Raw genomic sequence first — 12,583 nt, 5'->3', positions numbered from 1 at the left:
ATGTGTGGCTTGATGCAAACCTGTTTCTGAGCTCTACAGGCAGTTCTTTTGACCTCAGGGCTTGGTTTTTGCTCTGATATGCATTATCAGCTGTTAGACCTTTTATTAAGGTGTGTGCCTTTCCAAATCATACCCATTCAAATGAATTTGCCACAGGTTAACTTCACTTGAAGTGTAGTTACATCTACAAGCAATATGAATGCTCCTGAGCCAAATTTCAACTGTCCCAGATATGAATACTTATGCAATGGAATCATTTTAGTTTTTTATTTTGAATACATTTGCAAAGATGTTAAAAACCTGTTTTTTGCTTTACCGTTATGGTGTATGGAGTGTAGATTGATGTGTGAAAAAAGTAATTTAAAGCAGTTTAACATAAGGCAGCAACTTAACAAAATGTGAGAAAAAAAAATGAAGGGGTATTAATATTTTCGCAAGGCACTGTATGCTAATAAAACAAAGCAAATGCAAAGTTACAGTTCTTTCTTCATCTTGGTCCTTCAGTCATTTACATGCACATGTGCACTTAAAATGGATAAAATGTCCATAATTTAGACTTATTTTGAATGATTTCTTAGGTTTTCTACTAGAGGTAGGCTCGTATGAGCCCTCATTAGTTGATGTTGTGTGTGTGCAACTGCAGTAACCTGTTAGTATTTACTTATTTAGTACATCATTTATTACACTTTTATTATTTGAAAATATTTCAATTAGTATGTTTTTATGGTAAAGAAATCATGTCGACTTACATTTTGTTCAGTGATGCTGTTGTCATTGTTGAACTTAAAGGGGTCATGAACTGCCTTGGATTTTATTGTGTACTGTTCTCTGAGGTGCACTTATAGTAATGTTATCAAGAATTTTCCATCAAAAACCATCATAATTTAGGAGTAATAGGCTATTTTCTGTCCTGTTTTAACCCTCCTCATCAGAACGCTCTGTGTGAATAGGCGTGGAGGATTGTAGACTGGGAAGTAAACGCCCACTGCTCTTATTGGATAATAGTTGTGTATGTTTGACTGCCGACTTTACCCACAGATGGACGCTGCTGTGATTTAGGTCAAAAATGCATAAATAACTGAATACATATCAAGTGATCTGTAAGAAGAGACAAAGCAATAGTGACCACGTAATGAAAACAGTTACTCACACTTGTGTGGTGCGACATTACTGTCAGATCCAATATATCCGGCACAGCATCATCTTTTAGTTTCAATCTGGTGGGCGGGGCTAAAGAGGCAGCGATGTAGAATCGGTGGGCGGGGCTAAACAGGCAGTGATGTAGAATATGTGGGCGGGGCTAATCAGGCAGTGATGTAGAATCTGTGGGCGGGGCTAATCAGGCAGCGCTGTAGAATCGTGGGCGGGGCTAAACAGGCAGTGATGTTGTTGATGATCTTCTGCAGAGGCGGTGCTTATTCACACTATTACATCATAAAGTAGAACATTCCACAAGCTGACGTTTTGGCGGACTGCCTTCAGTATAAGCTGTTTTTAAACTAAAGAGAAGGTTTTGAGTTCTGAAACTTACAGGATGTTTAATAAGAGAATGACCTCTTATATGTGAAAAGATCAAGGGAATTCTGGTTTCTCAGTTCATGACCCCTTTAAAATACATAAGATGTCGCAGCTGTGTGTGTTGTTCATCTGCTCTTCATCGCGTGGCTCGTCATGAATCTGCTTCCTCATTGAATCTCTGTGTGTGTCTCATGCGGCGTCTCATGCGTGGGGTGTGTGTCTCTCTGTCCCGTCTCTCCTCAGATGTGTTAAAGGGTCTCATGTCAGGGGCTCAGGCCGCTCTGCCTCCACACTTACAGCTGGCTTTCTCAGGTAAACGCTGAGCGCGCGACGCTCCCGCTGCCTGCATGCGCGCGTTTGCAGCTTTCTTCATCATCTTCAGTCGGGACGAGTCGCAGTGCTTCATTACTGACTTTCTCTCTCTCTCTCTCTCTCTCTCTGTGTGTGCAGATGTCAATCAAACGCAGGGCGGAGACTTGAAGAGGAAGAACCTATGACATCGCAGAACTCTGATCTGGACCGACTCCGCCCACTTTTATGCATGATGTGCTGGCCGTCCAATGAGACGGAGCTGTTTTTATACGCATTTGAATATTGATGCTGATGAGTAATGTTATTTGTTTGAATGATGATCCGTGGGTTGTACATATGTATCAATGTTTACACAGACAGACCTGATCACTGTGACGGGGAGAGAAACACTTTTAATTGTATGTGTGTGTGTGTGTTTGCATGTCGATTTGCGCGCAGCTTCTGTAAATGAGGATTTTTTTCATGTGTGGAGCGTATGAATATTGATGAGTGAAGGTGTTCCTCCCTCTCTGGTGTGGGTCTGTGTCTCTGGTGCTGTTTACCAACGAAACGCCCTTTAAATTGTTCAAACCAAATGACGAAGGGTGGGACGGCGGCCATTGTAATATACTTGAACTTTCAGGATTCGTTTACTTAAGTTTCAGGACACAAGCAAAATAAAAATGCAGAAGCCTTAGTGAAAACTCTTTCTGTGTCTGTGATGTAAAATTTTAACAATTTACAATTAAGAAAGGTTTCTTTGTCTCAGAGCAGTTTCTTTATTGTATTGAAGTATTGGTTTATACTTGAACTGAAGTAGGTTCAACAAACATTTGATCATTTATAGATTTTTTTCCAACTTAGAAATTTCTAGTTACAAGGAATATAGAAACAAGTTTCTATTGATATTTTCTTTCATTTTGTTTTAAATCATATTTTACGTGATTTTTTTCCTGTATTAACCCACATTGAAATTCTGTCGTCTTAAGTTATACATAAAATTAAATGAGGTAACCTTAAAATCTCAAAATACAGGAGAAAACTGGCATGGTCATAGGCCTACATGAATCATGAAAGTGCTGATGTAAGATTAAAGCACTCATAAAATGTCAATTATACTTGACTCTGAAAATGAAGCTCCTGCCAGATTTTAATTTACTTGTTTTATTTTGCTGTAAGTAAAAAATAAAAATATATATAATTTTGTTTACTTTTTATACTGGGCTGATATTGCTTTAAATATCTAATTAGATGTCTTCTTTGAGGGGCTTGTTGACAAACAACCTTACTCTGAATTTGGTGTTAACATGTTTTGAGCTCTGAAATGGTTATAAATTAAACATTATTATTATTAGCTTGGATTAATACAATGAGTGAAGTTTCAAATTCAGCTACTATTAACCCTGAACATTTTACGATTTAAATCCAGATTTTCCTCTTAAAGAAACTACTGAAAGAAACAAGGATTTTTTGTTGTTTGTTTTTGCCAATGCTTTTTAAAGTGCACAATGCAAATAATTTCATCTAAAATGTAAAAAAAAAAAAAATGTATATATATTTAGAAATTTTACATTAGCAACAGTTACAAAAAATACGCAAAAGTTAGAATTTAAAGTTAGAAATTGTTCTCTCTGAACACGTCATGAAGAGCCACGATCGAAAAAAAACTCTCCGAAACTTGTACGAACCCGGAAGTAAGATTTTTGACAGAAATACGTCCAAATTGTTTTTTGAAACGTTGTCGGTGCTTAGCATGAGAATCCAACTCTTTAACAGTGTAAACAACTCGGAATGTATGAAACAGCATTGTACCCCCCCTTTAAGGTAACATTTTTTTTAATCAAAATTGCCATTTTTCCCCTGAAGTGTTTAAATAAGGATAACTAGAAACTAGAAACACAAATGTCTGTGGATATTCTTAATTTGCATATCTTAAATCCCCGCCCCTTTAACTTTTTTTGGGGGGGTTGTATGTTTTCATTAAATATAATTTATTTATAATTAAAAACAAATTTTTAATATATTCAAAATCTCTCTCGCGCTCTATATAAATTTGGAATATATACAATTTTACTTTTAATTTCAAGTTTTGAAATATTTCTCCTCTTTAAGGTTTTCTGAAGTACAGCAAAAGCTTGAAATGCTGGGAAAGGTTGAATGTTGACAAATTAAAGGTGCAATAGGTGATTGTCTTCAGAAACATTTTTTGTTATGCTGGTTGAAAGTCTCTTCACATCCCGATAGCAATCATTAAGTTAAGTGGTCTAAATGTATTTGTCTGTATTTATACATTATGTAGAAGGCGTAGGATCAAGAAATGTTCGTCCAATCAAAACGTTCGGTCCGAGCGTTTTAATTGGCTTTCCTAACAGTATGTAAACACAAACGGCATCCTGACTGAGGTAAAATGGAAGCTGACAAATGAATCATGACTCTCAGAAACGTGATCAGGTGTGGGACGCTCAAACATCACAGTCGGGACAGAAACTGTGGTACTGTAGTTTAATTCATCATCGTCAATCTTCATCAGGTGACATTCAAGTAGCAAACACGTCGAGTACAAAATATCAACAAGGTGAACAAGATCGGTGTAATGCCACAGACTAAATCATAACGACTCAAAAAGAACCAGAATCCAACAAACAAGCAAATACGGCACACAGGATGAAACTCAAGCTGGAAACAAAGAGCTGAAGGAGAAGAACAGACAAAGAGTGAATGGCAGTGACGCCCGTCTCCACAGGAAGCAGTTCAGTCTATTTGACCAGCGGTCTGGTCTTATCGTCGTCTCCACACTGATGCGCTTTATACTTTTTCACTTCTGCCATGTATTTAGTCCAGGCGTCTCCTTTCCCAGCCTCCACCTGCATCCACACACACATCAGATACACACGTATATGACTGTTTACTCATCAGAGACGCATTGAACTGATCAAAAGTGACAGTAAAGACATTTATAATGTTATGAAAGACTTCTCTTTCAAATAACTGCTGCTCTTTTGAACTTTTTATTCATCAAAGAATCCTGAGAAATAAAAAGTATCACCGTTTCCACAAAAATAGCAGCACAAATGTTTTCAGCATTGCTAATAATCAGAAATGTTTCGTGAGCAGAAAATCAGCATATTAGAATGATTTCTGAAGGATCATGTGCCGTTGAAAACTGAAGTAATGATGCTGAAAATGTACAATATTTCACAATAGAAAACAGTCATTTTAAATATTTCAAAATGTTACTGCATTTCTGATAAAAAAAAAACGAGCAGAAGAGACTTCTTTTAAAAACTTTTTAAATCTTACCAATTCCAAAATTCTGAATGCTACTGAATATGTACAATTTCATCCTGTTTTGCCAATCTAACAGAAGTCATTTAGATATAAATGTTTAAAGGTAAAATAGCAAGAGTGGAAAATCATCATGAAAAAAAAAATCGTTGTGTTTGGAAATGGTTCCTTTAATACTGCTCGACTTATGGTAGATAACCATGTAAGAATGAAATAAACTACAAATTATACACTTGTACAGTATTATAAAGCATATGAAAATTTTGAAAACGTCTAAAGGAATATTGTTATGGGAAAAAAAGGTGATTCTCAAAGAAAAAAAAAAAACATCTCAATGGTTTGTTCGCTAGCAAACATCTGCTCCTAGAGGAACACGAAGATTTTAAATATAACATGTCCTCCCCTCTCTCATGTTTGTTAGTGTTGTTCTTTCTGCATTTGCATGCACAACTTTCGCTTTCCTCTGAGAAACTCGCTAAACTTTTTCGCGAGGGAACCAAGCGGCAACCGCCCGCTCTCTCTCGTGAAGCCAACAAGGAAGTGACTTAAACTGTAATTCATCAACTGACCGCTAGAGGCTGGCTGCAAAAGGGAGTCAATCCCATAGACTCTCCATGTTAAAATGGCCAAATTTACAGCAGAAAAAAACATGTTTACAGCCTGGTTCAAAAAATGATTTTGGTCTATATAGCTAATTTTGCCCTTGATGACAACTGTGAGGGGGGTGAATTTTTTTATAACTCATCCGTTTAAATTATATTAAGCCTTAAAGTTCTGCATAATTAAGGGCGTGGCCACTTGAGTGACAGGTGGATTGCCGCTGCTGTCACCACCGTCGAGCTAGGTGGGCGTGGCTTCATCAACCTGCTCCCGCCTCTTTGCCCATTTTCGATTATCCGGGAGTGACGCGCGGTGACGCGCTGCCAAGATGGCGACGGCAGCCTCCGCCCAATTTTGAGCTTCAAAAAAGCTCTTTGGAAACCTACGGGTGACGTCACGGACACTACGTCCATGTTTTTATACAGTCTATGGAGGGAACGTGACAGCAGCCTTTTCCCGCCACTAAATAAAAAAGGAAACTGTGACCCTTTTTTTCCACAATTCTGACTTTATAACAAGCAACTGTGCGTTATAAAGTCAGAATTGTGAGATATAAACACTGAGGCATGTAAACGGTTATTTGTTTAATGTCGGGAATTTCTCCTGCTTATTAAAAAGCTACGTTCATACATTACAGTAGCAAACATCAGATGAACATGATAAACACCGGATGGACGAGATCCTCAACATATACATAACAAATGACAAAGTGCTCATTCTGAAATCTGAATAAAGATGTATGCTTTGTAGCTAATACACGTATACCTTCATTCGTCTTGTACAGGTATTCATTGTTTATGTCATTTTGTTATGGTGCTTTTATTCGTACAGTAGGCTAACTGCAAATGTTTCAACAATGATTTTGTTAACAGCATTCATTTTGAAGCAGGTAATGATTTAAACGCTGGTTAAATTAATTACCGTATTGGTCCGAATATAAGACGACCCTGATTATAAGACGACCCCCCTTTTTCCAAATGTACCTTTTGGAAAAAGGCTTTTTAAAAAACAAATCTTGTTTTTTCTCAGTAAAACACATTTTGTCTTCAATTATTATCATTTTGCATATTTGTCCTATTTTAATTTTTGTTTTGAAAGTATGGTAAAAACTGGTAAAATGTACCAACAATCACATTTAAAAAATATACACTTTTTGATATACCATTAAAAAATTTTTTAAAAAGCAGGTAGCCCATCTGAATTATGACATTTAGGCTATCCATCTAATAATAGCCTACCAAAATCTTATTAACAGTAGAAGTTAAATCTTACTGTAGTCTTCAAATCTGGGTACTGTCTTACATTTTAAAATCACAAAGGGAGTTTGGTCCCATCAGGCTAACGTGACAGTCACGACTCATGCAGTTGTAAGGTTTCCTTTCTCTTTTGTTTTTACTTGCGATCTTTACAACACGCATTACATTACGTATTTCACGGCACACTCGTTTTATGCGGTTTTGGCACCACCTATTGTTGTGGGTGTATTATTGACATGTCAAAGTCTAGACCCTGAATATAAGACGACCGCGTTTTTTCAGATGTATTTCCAAGAAAAAAACAGCGTCTTATATTCGGGACAATACGGTATTCATTTAGCATACCTAACATTTTACATGGAAACGGTAATGCTAGTAAAACGCCTTATTTGCGCGATTTTGGAGAGTCTGAAACAGTTGCTCAATCAGGACATTAAAAATATACATTCAATCTGTCTGCCATATTTTGTTCAGACCAAGCGGCAACCTCCCGGTCTCTCTCGGGAAGCCAACATGGAAGTGACTAAAACTGCAAATCATCGACTGGCCGCTAGAGGCTGGCTGCAAAAGGGAGTCAATCCCATAGACTCCCCATGTTAAAATGCCCAACTTTACAGCAGAAAAAAAATGTTTACAGCCTGGTACAAAAAATTATTTTGGTCTATATAGGTAATTTTGCCCTTGATGACAACTGTGAGGGGGGTGAATTTTTTTTATAAGTCATCCGTTTAAATTATATTAAGCCTTAAAGTCCGCATTAAATCAAAATTGACTATTTATTTTACTAGCACACATTGCTATTCTTGATTAGGGCTGGGCAAAAAAATAGATTTTCCGATTAATCGTTTTTTTTAAATGACGTCGATTCGATATCGATTCTCAAAAGCCGCGAATCGATCTTTTCCAGTATTTATTTCAGCACACATTTAAAACAATGGGCAGAACATACTTTTAAACACACCCCTCCAACCGTTAGTTTGATATGAGTGAGAGACAGAGAGGAGGAGCGCCAAAATAAAACCATGCTCTCTATTCAATATTCCGCCTTAATTGGAAATACGTCACTACACTGAAATAAAGTCGGCAGCAACTTCCGGTTCACGCAGACTTTAAAGTTCTGCATAATTAAGGGCGTGGCCACTTGAGTGACAGGTGGATTGCAGCTGCTGTCACCACCGTGGAGCTAGGTGGGCGTGGTTTCAGCAACCAGCTCCCGTCTCTTTGCACATTTTAGATTATCCGGGAGTGACGCGCTGCCAAGATGGCGACGGCCGGCTCCGCCCACTTTGAGCTTCAAAAACGCTCTTCAGAAACCTACGGGTGACGTCACGGACACTACGTCCATGTTTTTATACAGTCTATGGTTCAGACCAATGCAAATAGGCTAACTTGGTATCAGAAGTGTTGAGATTTTTAGAATGCACATTAGTTTATGTAGAACTGTTTATGGACCAGATAAAATGTATCATTCTGACTCATCCTTTTCATTTAAAAAAAAAATATATATATATTTAACGGCTGAAATTTTATAATAATAATTAAAAAAAAAAGTCAAAACTTTACTTGAACATGTAGTACATGTCAGTAGATAACAGGTTATAATTTGTTACTTTAAAATCCGGCCATCATTTTTTAATGTTTATAATTCACTGTCTATGCAAACAAAGAGTGCATAGTGTGCTGCTAATTTTATTTGTTGGCTTTAGTCATAAAACTTGGTAAAATGATTTCAGTGTGTGCATCAGTACTTTATTTAATATTTCCAGCACATTTTAACAATGCCGTGTATAACGGTTGGTTCTGACATACATTATTTAAGAGATTTAAGTCTTGTGTAATATGGGTAGCTCTCAGTCGCTTTCATTTTTACAAAGTAGCTCGCGAAAGAAATAAGGTTGGAGACCCCTGATGTATATACGTTATTTGTATGAATCTACGGTATGAAATCTTCTTCTTGAACAGCTCCATGAAGCTGCCGTCGTTGGCGAAGGCGTTGGCCGCTCTGGGCGCCCCGTGAGCCGGGCTGCTGCCGCCGGACTCCCCGCTGCTGCTGCTGGAGGACTGGTGAGGATGAGGATGAGGATGATGGCGGTGATGTTTGTCTGATTTATGCTGCTTTTTCTCCATCGTTTTACCGTTCGGTGAAATAATAAATAAAGCCTTTACATTCACTCCTGCGGTGTTTTGATTTCTGCACCGAAGCGACGATTTGCCGTTTAATGAAGAATTAAATGTATTTTAAATGCGTATACGCGTAATAAAGGTGAAAATGAAAGACTAATACGCTAGTTTGCCTTGTTATGTGATCGTAAAGTGTCGCGACGAAACAAAAACACCGTCGGCCACAAACAGAAAGAGCGCGATTATCGAGCCGCGGGTCCGAGTGTGATTATGATCGCAGAGCGGCCGGATTGGCAGGATTTCGGGGTTTTATGCCGATGTTTTTCGCACAGGTTTGTTGTGTTTTAGCGTCGCTCCGCCATACTGCACTTCATCTGCAGTCAGCGCCCGAGCCTCGAGCCGGCGAGAGACGCGCCGCCGCCGCCTGCAGGCCGGAGGAAGAACCGCAGCGCCTCTCACAAACACTGAACATACAGCACACACACATTTAGTTATTTATTTGAACGCATTGTAGAGGAAAATACTGTTTTAGTCTCTCTGCTTTAAAATGTCACGTTTAAGTCACTGCGTTACTTGCCGTTGACTTGTAATTAATTGCGTAATTTACTAGCGATTTCTGAGTGAATATTGCTTATACAACCATTTTTTTAGTGAAGTTATTTTATTTATTTCTTAGTTTTATTATCCATGAAAACATATGTTAAAAAAAAAAATCACAGCAGAAACACAGTGGTTTCTGGATTAGGCCTAATATTTAATCCAGAAACCATTAATGTACAGGCTCATTTAGTTTTTAGAAAGACTGTTTGGACAAAATTTTACTCAGGTAGACATTTTTAGTCCTCACATTTAATAGATTAAACGATTTGTTCAGAGAAAAATTTAAAAGATGTAAAAATATATAAATGATAAAATAAGATTTGGCTAACTAATCTACCTAAATTAGATTACAATAAATAAACATATTTAATAAAATAGATACAATTTGATTTAAATAAAAATACATTTAGATAAAATAAATAGATTAAAATGATTTGATACAGTACTATAAATGATACAATTAGGTCAGACTAACTAATCTTATTACATTTAATTTAAATCATTAAAAATGATTCAAATAAACAATTAATAGTTTGGTTTACATATAAATTAATTTAGATTAAAATTATTCAATATAACGGTTCAGTGCTATAAATGATCAGATAAGATCATCTCATCTAGCTAAATTTGATTAAAAGAAATACTAAATAAAATTGGATTAAAACTAATACATACAATTTGATTTAAATAAAAAGTTGGAATAAAAATAAAAAGTAATATAAATAAAATAAAGTGATTTCAATAACACATCTAACAGTACAGTGCCACAGTAAGAAAACATAATGCAACATAATATAAACTATTTTACACATATTTATAATACAAATTTTTCGCAACAATGCAATTTTTTATGCGTTAGCGGTCTTGCATGATCGTGATTATATTTGGAATCTGAAATACTAAAACGCCTGAACTATAAAACCGTCATTAGCATCTTTTTAACATACTGTTCCATATTTGTCAGCAAATATTACAAAATATTGATTGCTCACCTTTTAGAAGTGTTCTATAAATTCTACAATTTCAATATTATCTTTAAGGCAAACATGGAGTCATGGGCCATACATCTAACAATAAATGTACTTATTCATCCGACTTATTCAGTATTTCAAGTGCTGATTTGTGGATCATGTTTAATAATAAGGTTTATTATCCATCCATTTCTGACTGGCGTCTCATCATTTATTGTTAGTCCAAAGCGACTAACACGAAAGTAAACACACAGACTCAGCTCTGATATTTTGTACCAATAACCTCTTTTATTGTAGTGCAAAGAGAAGAACAGTGAGACTAAAGTGATTCATTTCCGTACCGACCCCATCAGTCCAGAGCGAACGATGAAAAAAAACACCGTGAGAAACACACGAACAACTCATGAACATCAGCACTGTGACGAAACTCTCAGAGAGTGAAGAACAAACAAACGAACAAACGAAAGAAGCTCAGCGTCCGGACTGACGAGGGCCAGAACACGGTGTTCACAGTCAGTAGTGTTTCCGCCTCAATAAATACCAGTGACAGACTTTGGTGACGTTACATCAAAACAAAACAAAAACAAAAAACCGTCAAGCAGCAACCGGTGGAAACTTCCATGATTAGTGTCATTAAAACACAGCAGCTCTCTGGAAAAAAATCATTATAAAAGCACTTCATTTGTTCGTGGCATTAAAGGCTTCCAGCATTCAGCGTTTGGTTTCTGTGCAGCAGATGATTGACGGATGGCAGAAGGCACCGGGTGTGTAAAGTGCGTTCACATGCACCGTAACCCTGATCAACACCCAAAACTACAGTAAAAAGACATTAAAAGAAGCTACTTCATTAAACGCAGTGGTTTCTGGCGCTAATTAACACTAAACTAAAACTCGACTACACACTGACGCTCAGATCAACTAAAAATAACACAAAGCTTCATCTAAAACACATTGATAAAAGACATCCTCTCTCGGCTCTCAGCAGGCCGGTGACAGACAGATCCAGAAGCGTTCGTCCAGGATCAGCGGTGTGAGTGGGTCTATCTGGGCTGCAGGCGGGACAGGCCTCTGCGGGCTTGTGTCCACTGTCTCTGCTGGGCCAGGAAGGACTGAGCCGGAGCAGAACCGGGTCCCGATCTCTCTCCGGCCACCTTCTGATGAAGAGCCATTCCCTGAGACACACAGAGAGACAGAGATGCAGCTCTACAAAATCAGCTCAACTCAGCCCTCATTGTGTGTAAACAAATGGAAAATTTGATAGAAAACATTACCAATTTATAACAACTTTTTACCCCCTAAATATTGAGGACATATCAACTAAGACCCTGTGAAATCAGTTTTTTTTCTAAATTCCAATTAATGTTAACCAAAATTCTATTTAAATTTTTCTGGATTCAGTTTTTTTTTTTTTTTCAGTTTTATTTTCAGATTCCATTTTAATGGTTGAATTAAATTTTTGTAATCAAAAAGCATGTCTTATTAATTGTTATGAAATTCAATTACAATTTATTAAATGTTTCACAAACATTACTTTTTTAGAGCCCTATGAAATACAATTCTATTTTTCCCCAAATTCTTTTTTTTTTTTAAACGGATAGTTCCAGTCCTTGATTCTGATTGGTTGAGCCACGTTCGAAGCTGTTGTAAATTACTCTACAAACATACACCTTTGTTTACATTTGTCTGTTGCTCGGCAACCACTTTGTACTTCACGTTGTACCTAACAACGCCCCTTAGCTGTTATAAATTCACTGTAAACCACATCTTCACGGGGCTTATTGCTTTATTTTACCATTTCTATTTTATTTATTTTTTTATTTTAATAGCAGAATTAACTTTTAGTAACCAAAAGAAAAAAAAGAAAAGAAAATGTCTAATTAATTGTAATCAGAATGTATACAGAATTTAAGTTTAACAAACTAATCTTATGGAAATATGTCA

At 36.8% G+C, this 12,583-nt stretch overlaps 3 protein-coding genes across 3 annotated transcripts in view; 1 reads left to right on the top strand and 2 right to left on the bottom strand.

Annotated features, from left to right (window-relative positions):
* The window catches only part of ubn2b (ubinuclein 2b), a 27,526-nt gene extending 25,013 nt beyond the window's left edge, over positions 1-2,513 (top strand). The window contains exons 14-15 of the mRNA XM_016554060.1: positions 1,762-1,830; positions 1,969-2,513. Coding sequence (XP_016409546.1) covers positions 1,762-1,830; positions 1,969-2,015 — 116 coding nt within the window. The 3' untranslated portion in view covers positions 2,016-2,513. The remainder of the gene's footprint in view (positions 1-1,761; positions 1,831-1,968) is intronic.
* Positions 2,514-4,297: 1,784 nt separating this feature from the next.
* trir (telomerase RNA component interacting RNase) lies at positions 4,298-9,532 on the bottom strand. Its single transcript, XM_016554067.1, has 2 exons — positions 8,888-9,532; positions 4,298-4,717 (listed from the first exon to the last, which is right to left on the bottom strand). The coding sequence occupies exons 1-2, from the start codon at positions 9,075-9,077 to the stop codon at positions 4,566-4,568; spliced, it is 342 nt and encodes a 113-aa protein (XP_016409553.1). The 5' UTR covers positions 9,078-9,532; the 3' UTR covers positions 4,298-4,565.
* A 1,382-nt stretch (positions 9,533-10,914) lies between these two features.
* Positions 10,915-12,583, bottom strand: part of hook2 (hook microtubule-tethering protein 2) — a 17,200-nt gene continuing 15,531 nt past the window's right edge. The window contains exon 20 of the mRNA XM_016554066.1: positions 10,915-11,814. Coding sequence (XP_016409552.1) covers positions 11,683-11,814 — 132 coding nt within the window. The 3' untranslated portion in view covers positions 10,915-11,682. The remainder of the gene's footprint in view (positions 11,815-12,583) is intronic.

This window comes from Sinocyclocheilus rhinocerous, unplaced genomic scaffold, assembly GCF_001515625.1.
Source record: "Sinocyclocheilus rhinocerous isolate Xijiao unplaced genomic scaffold, SAMN03320098_v1.1 scaffold1818, whole genome shotgun sequence".
Lineage (NCBI taxonomy): Eukaryota > Metazoa > Chordata > Actinopteri > Cypriniformes > Cyprinidae > Sinocyclocheilus > Sinocyclocheilus rhinocerous.
This window is presented reverse-complemented; position numbering and strand designations above follow the sequence as displayed.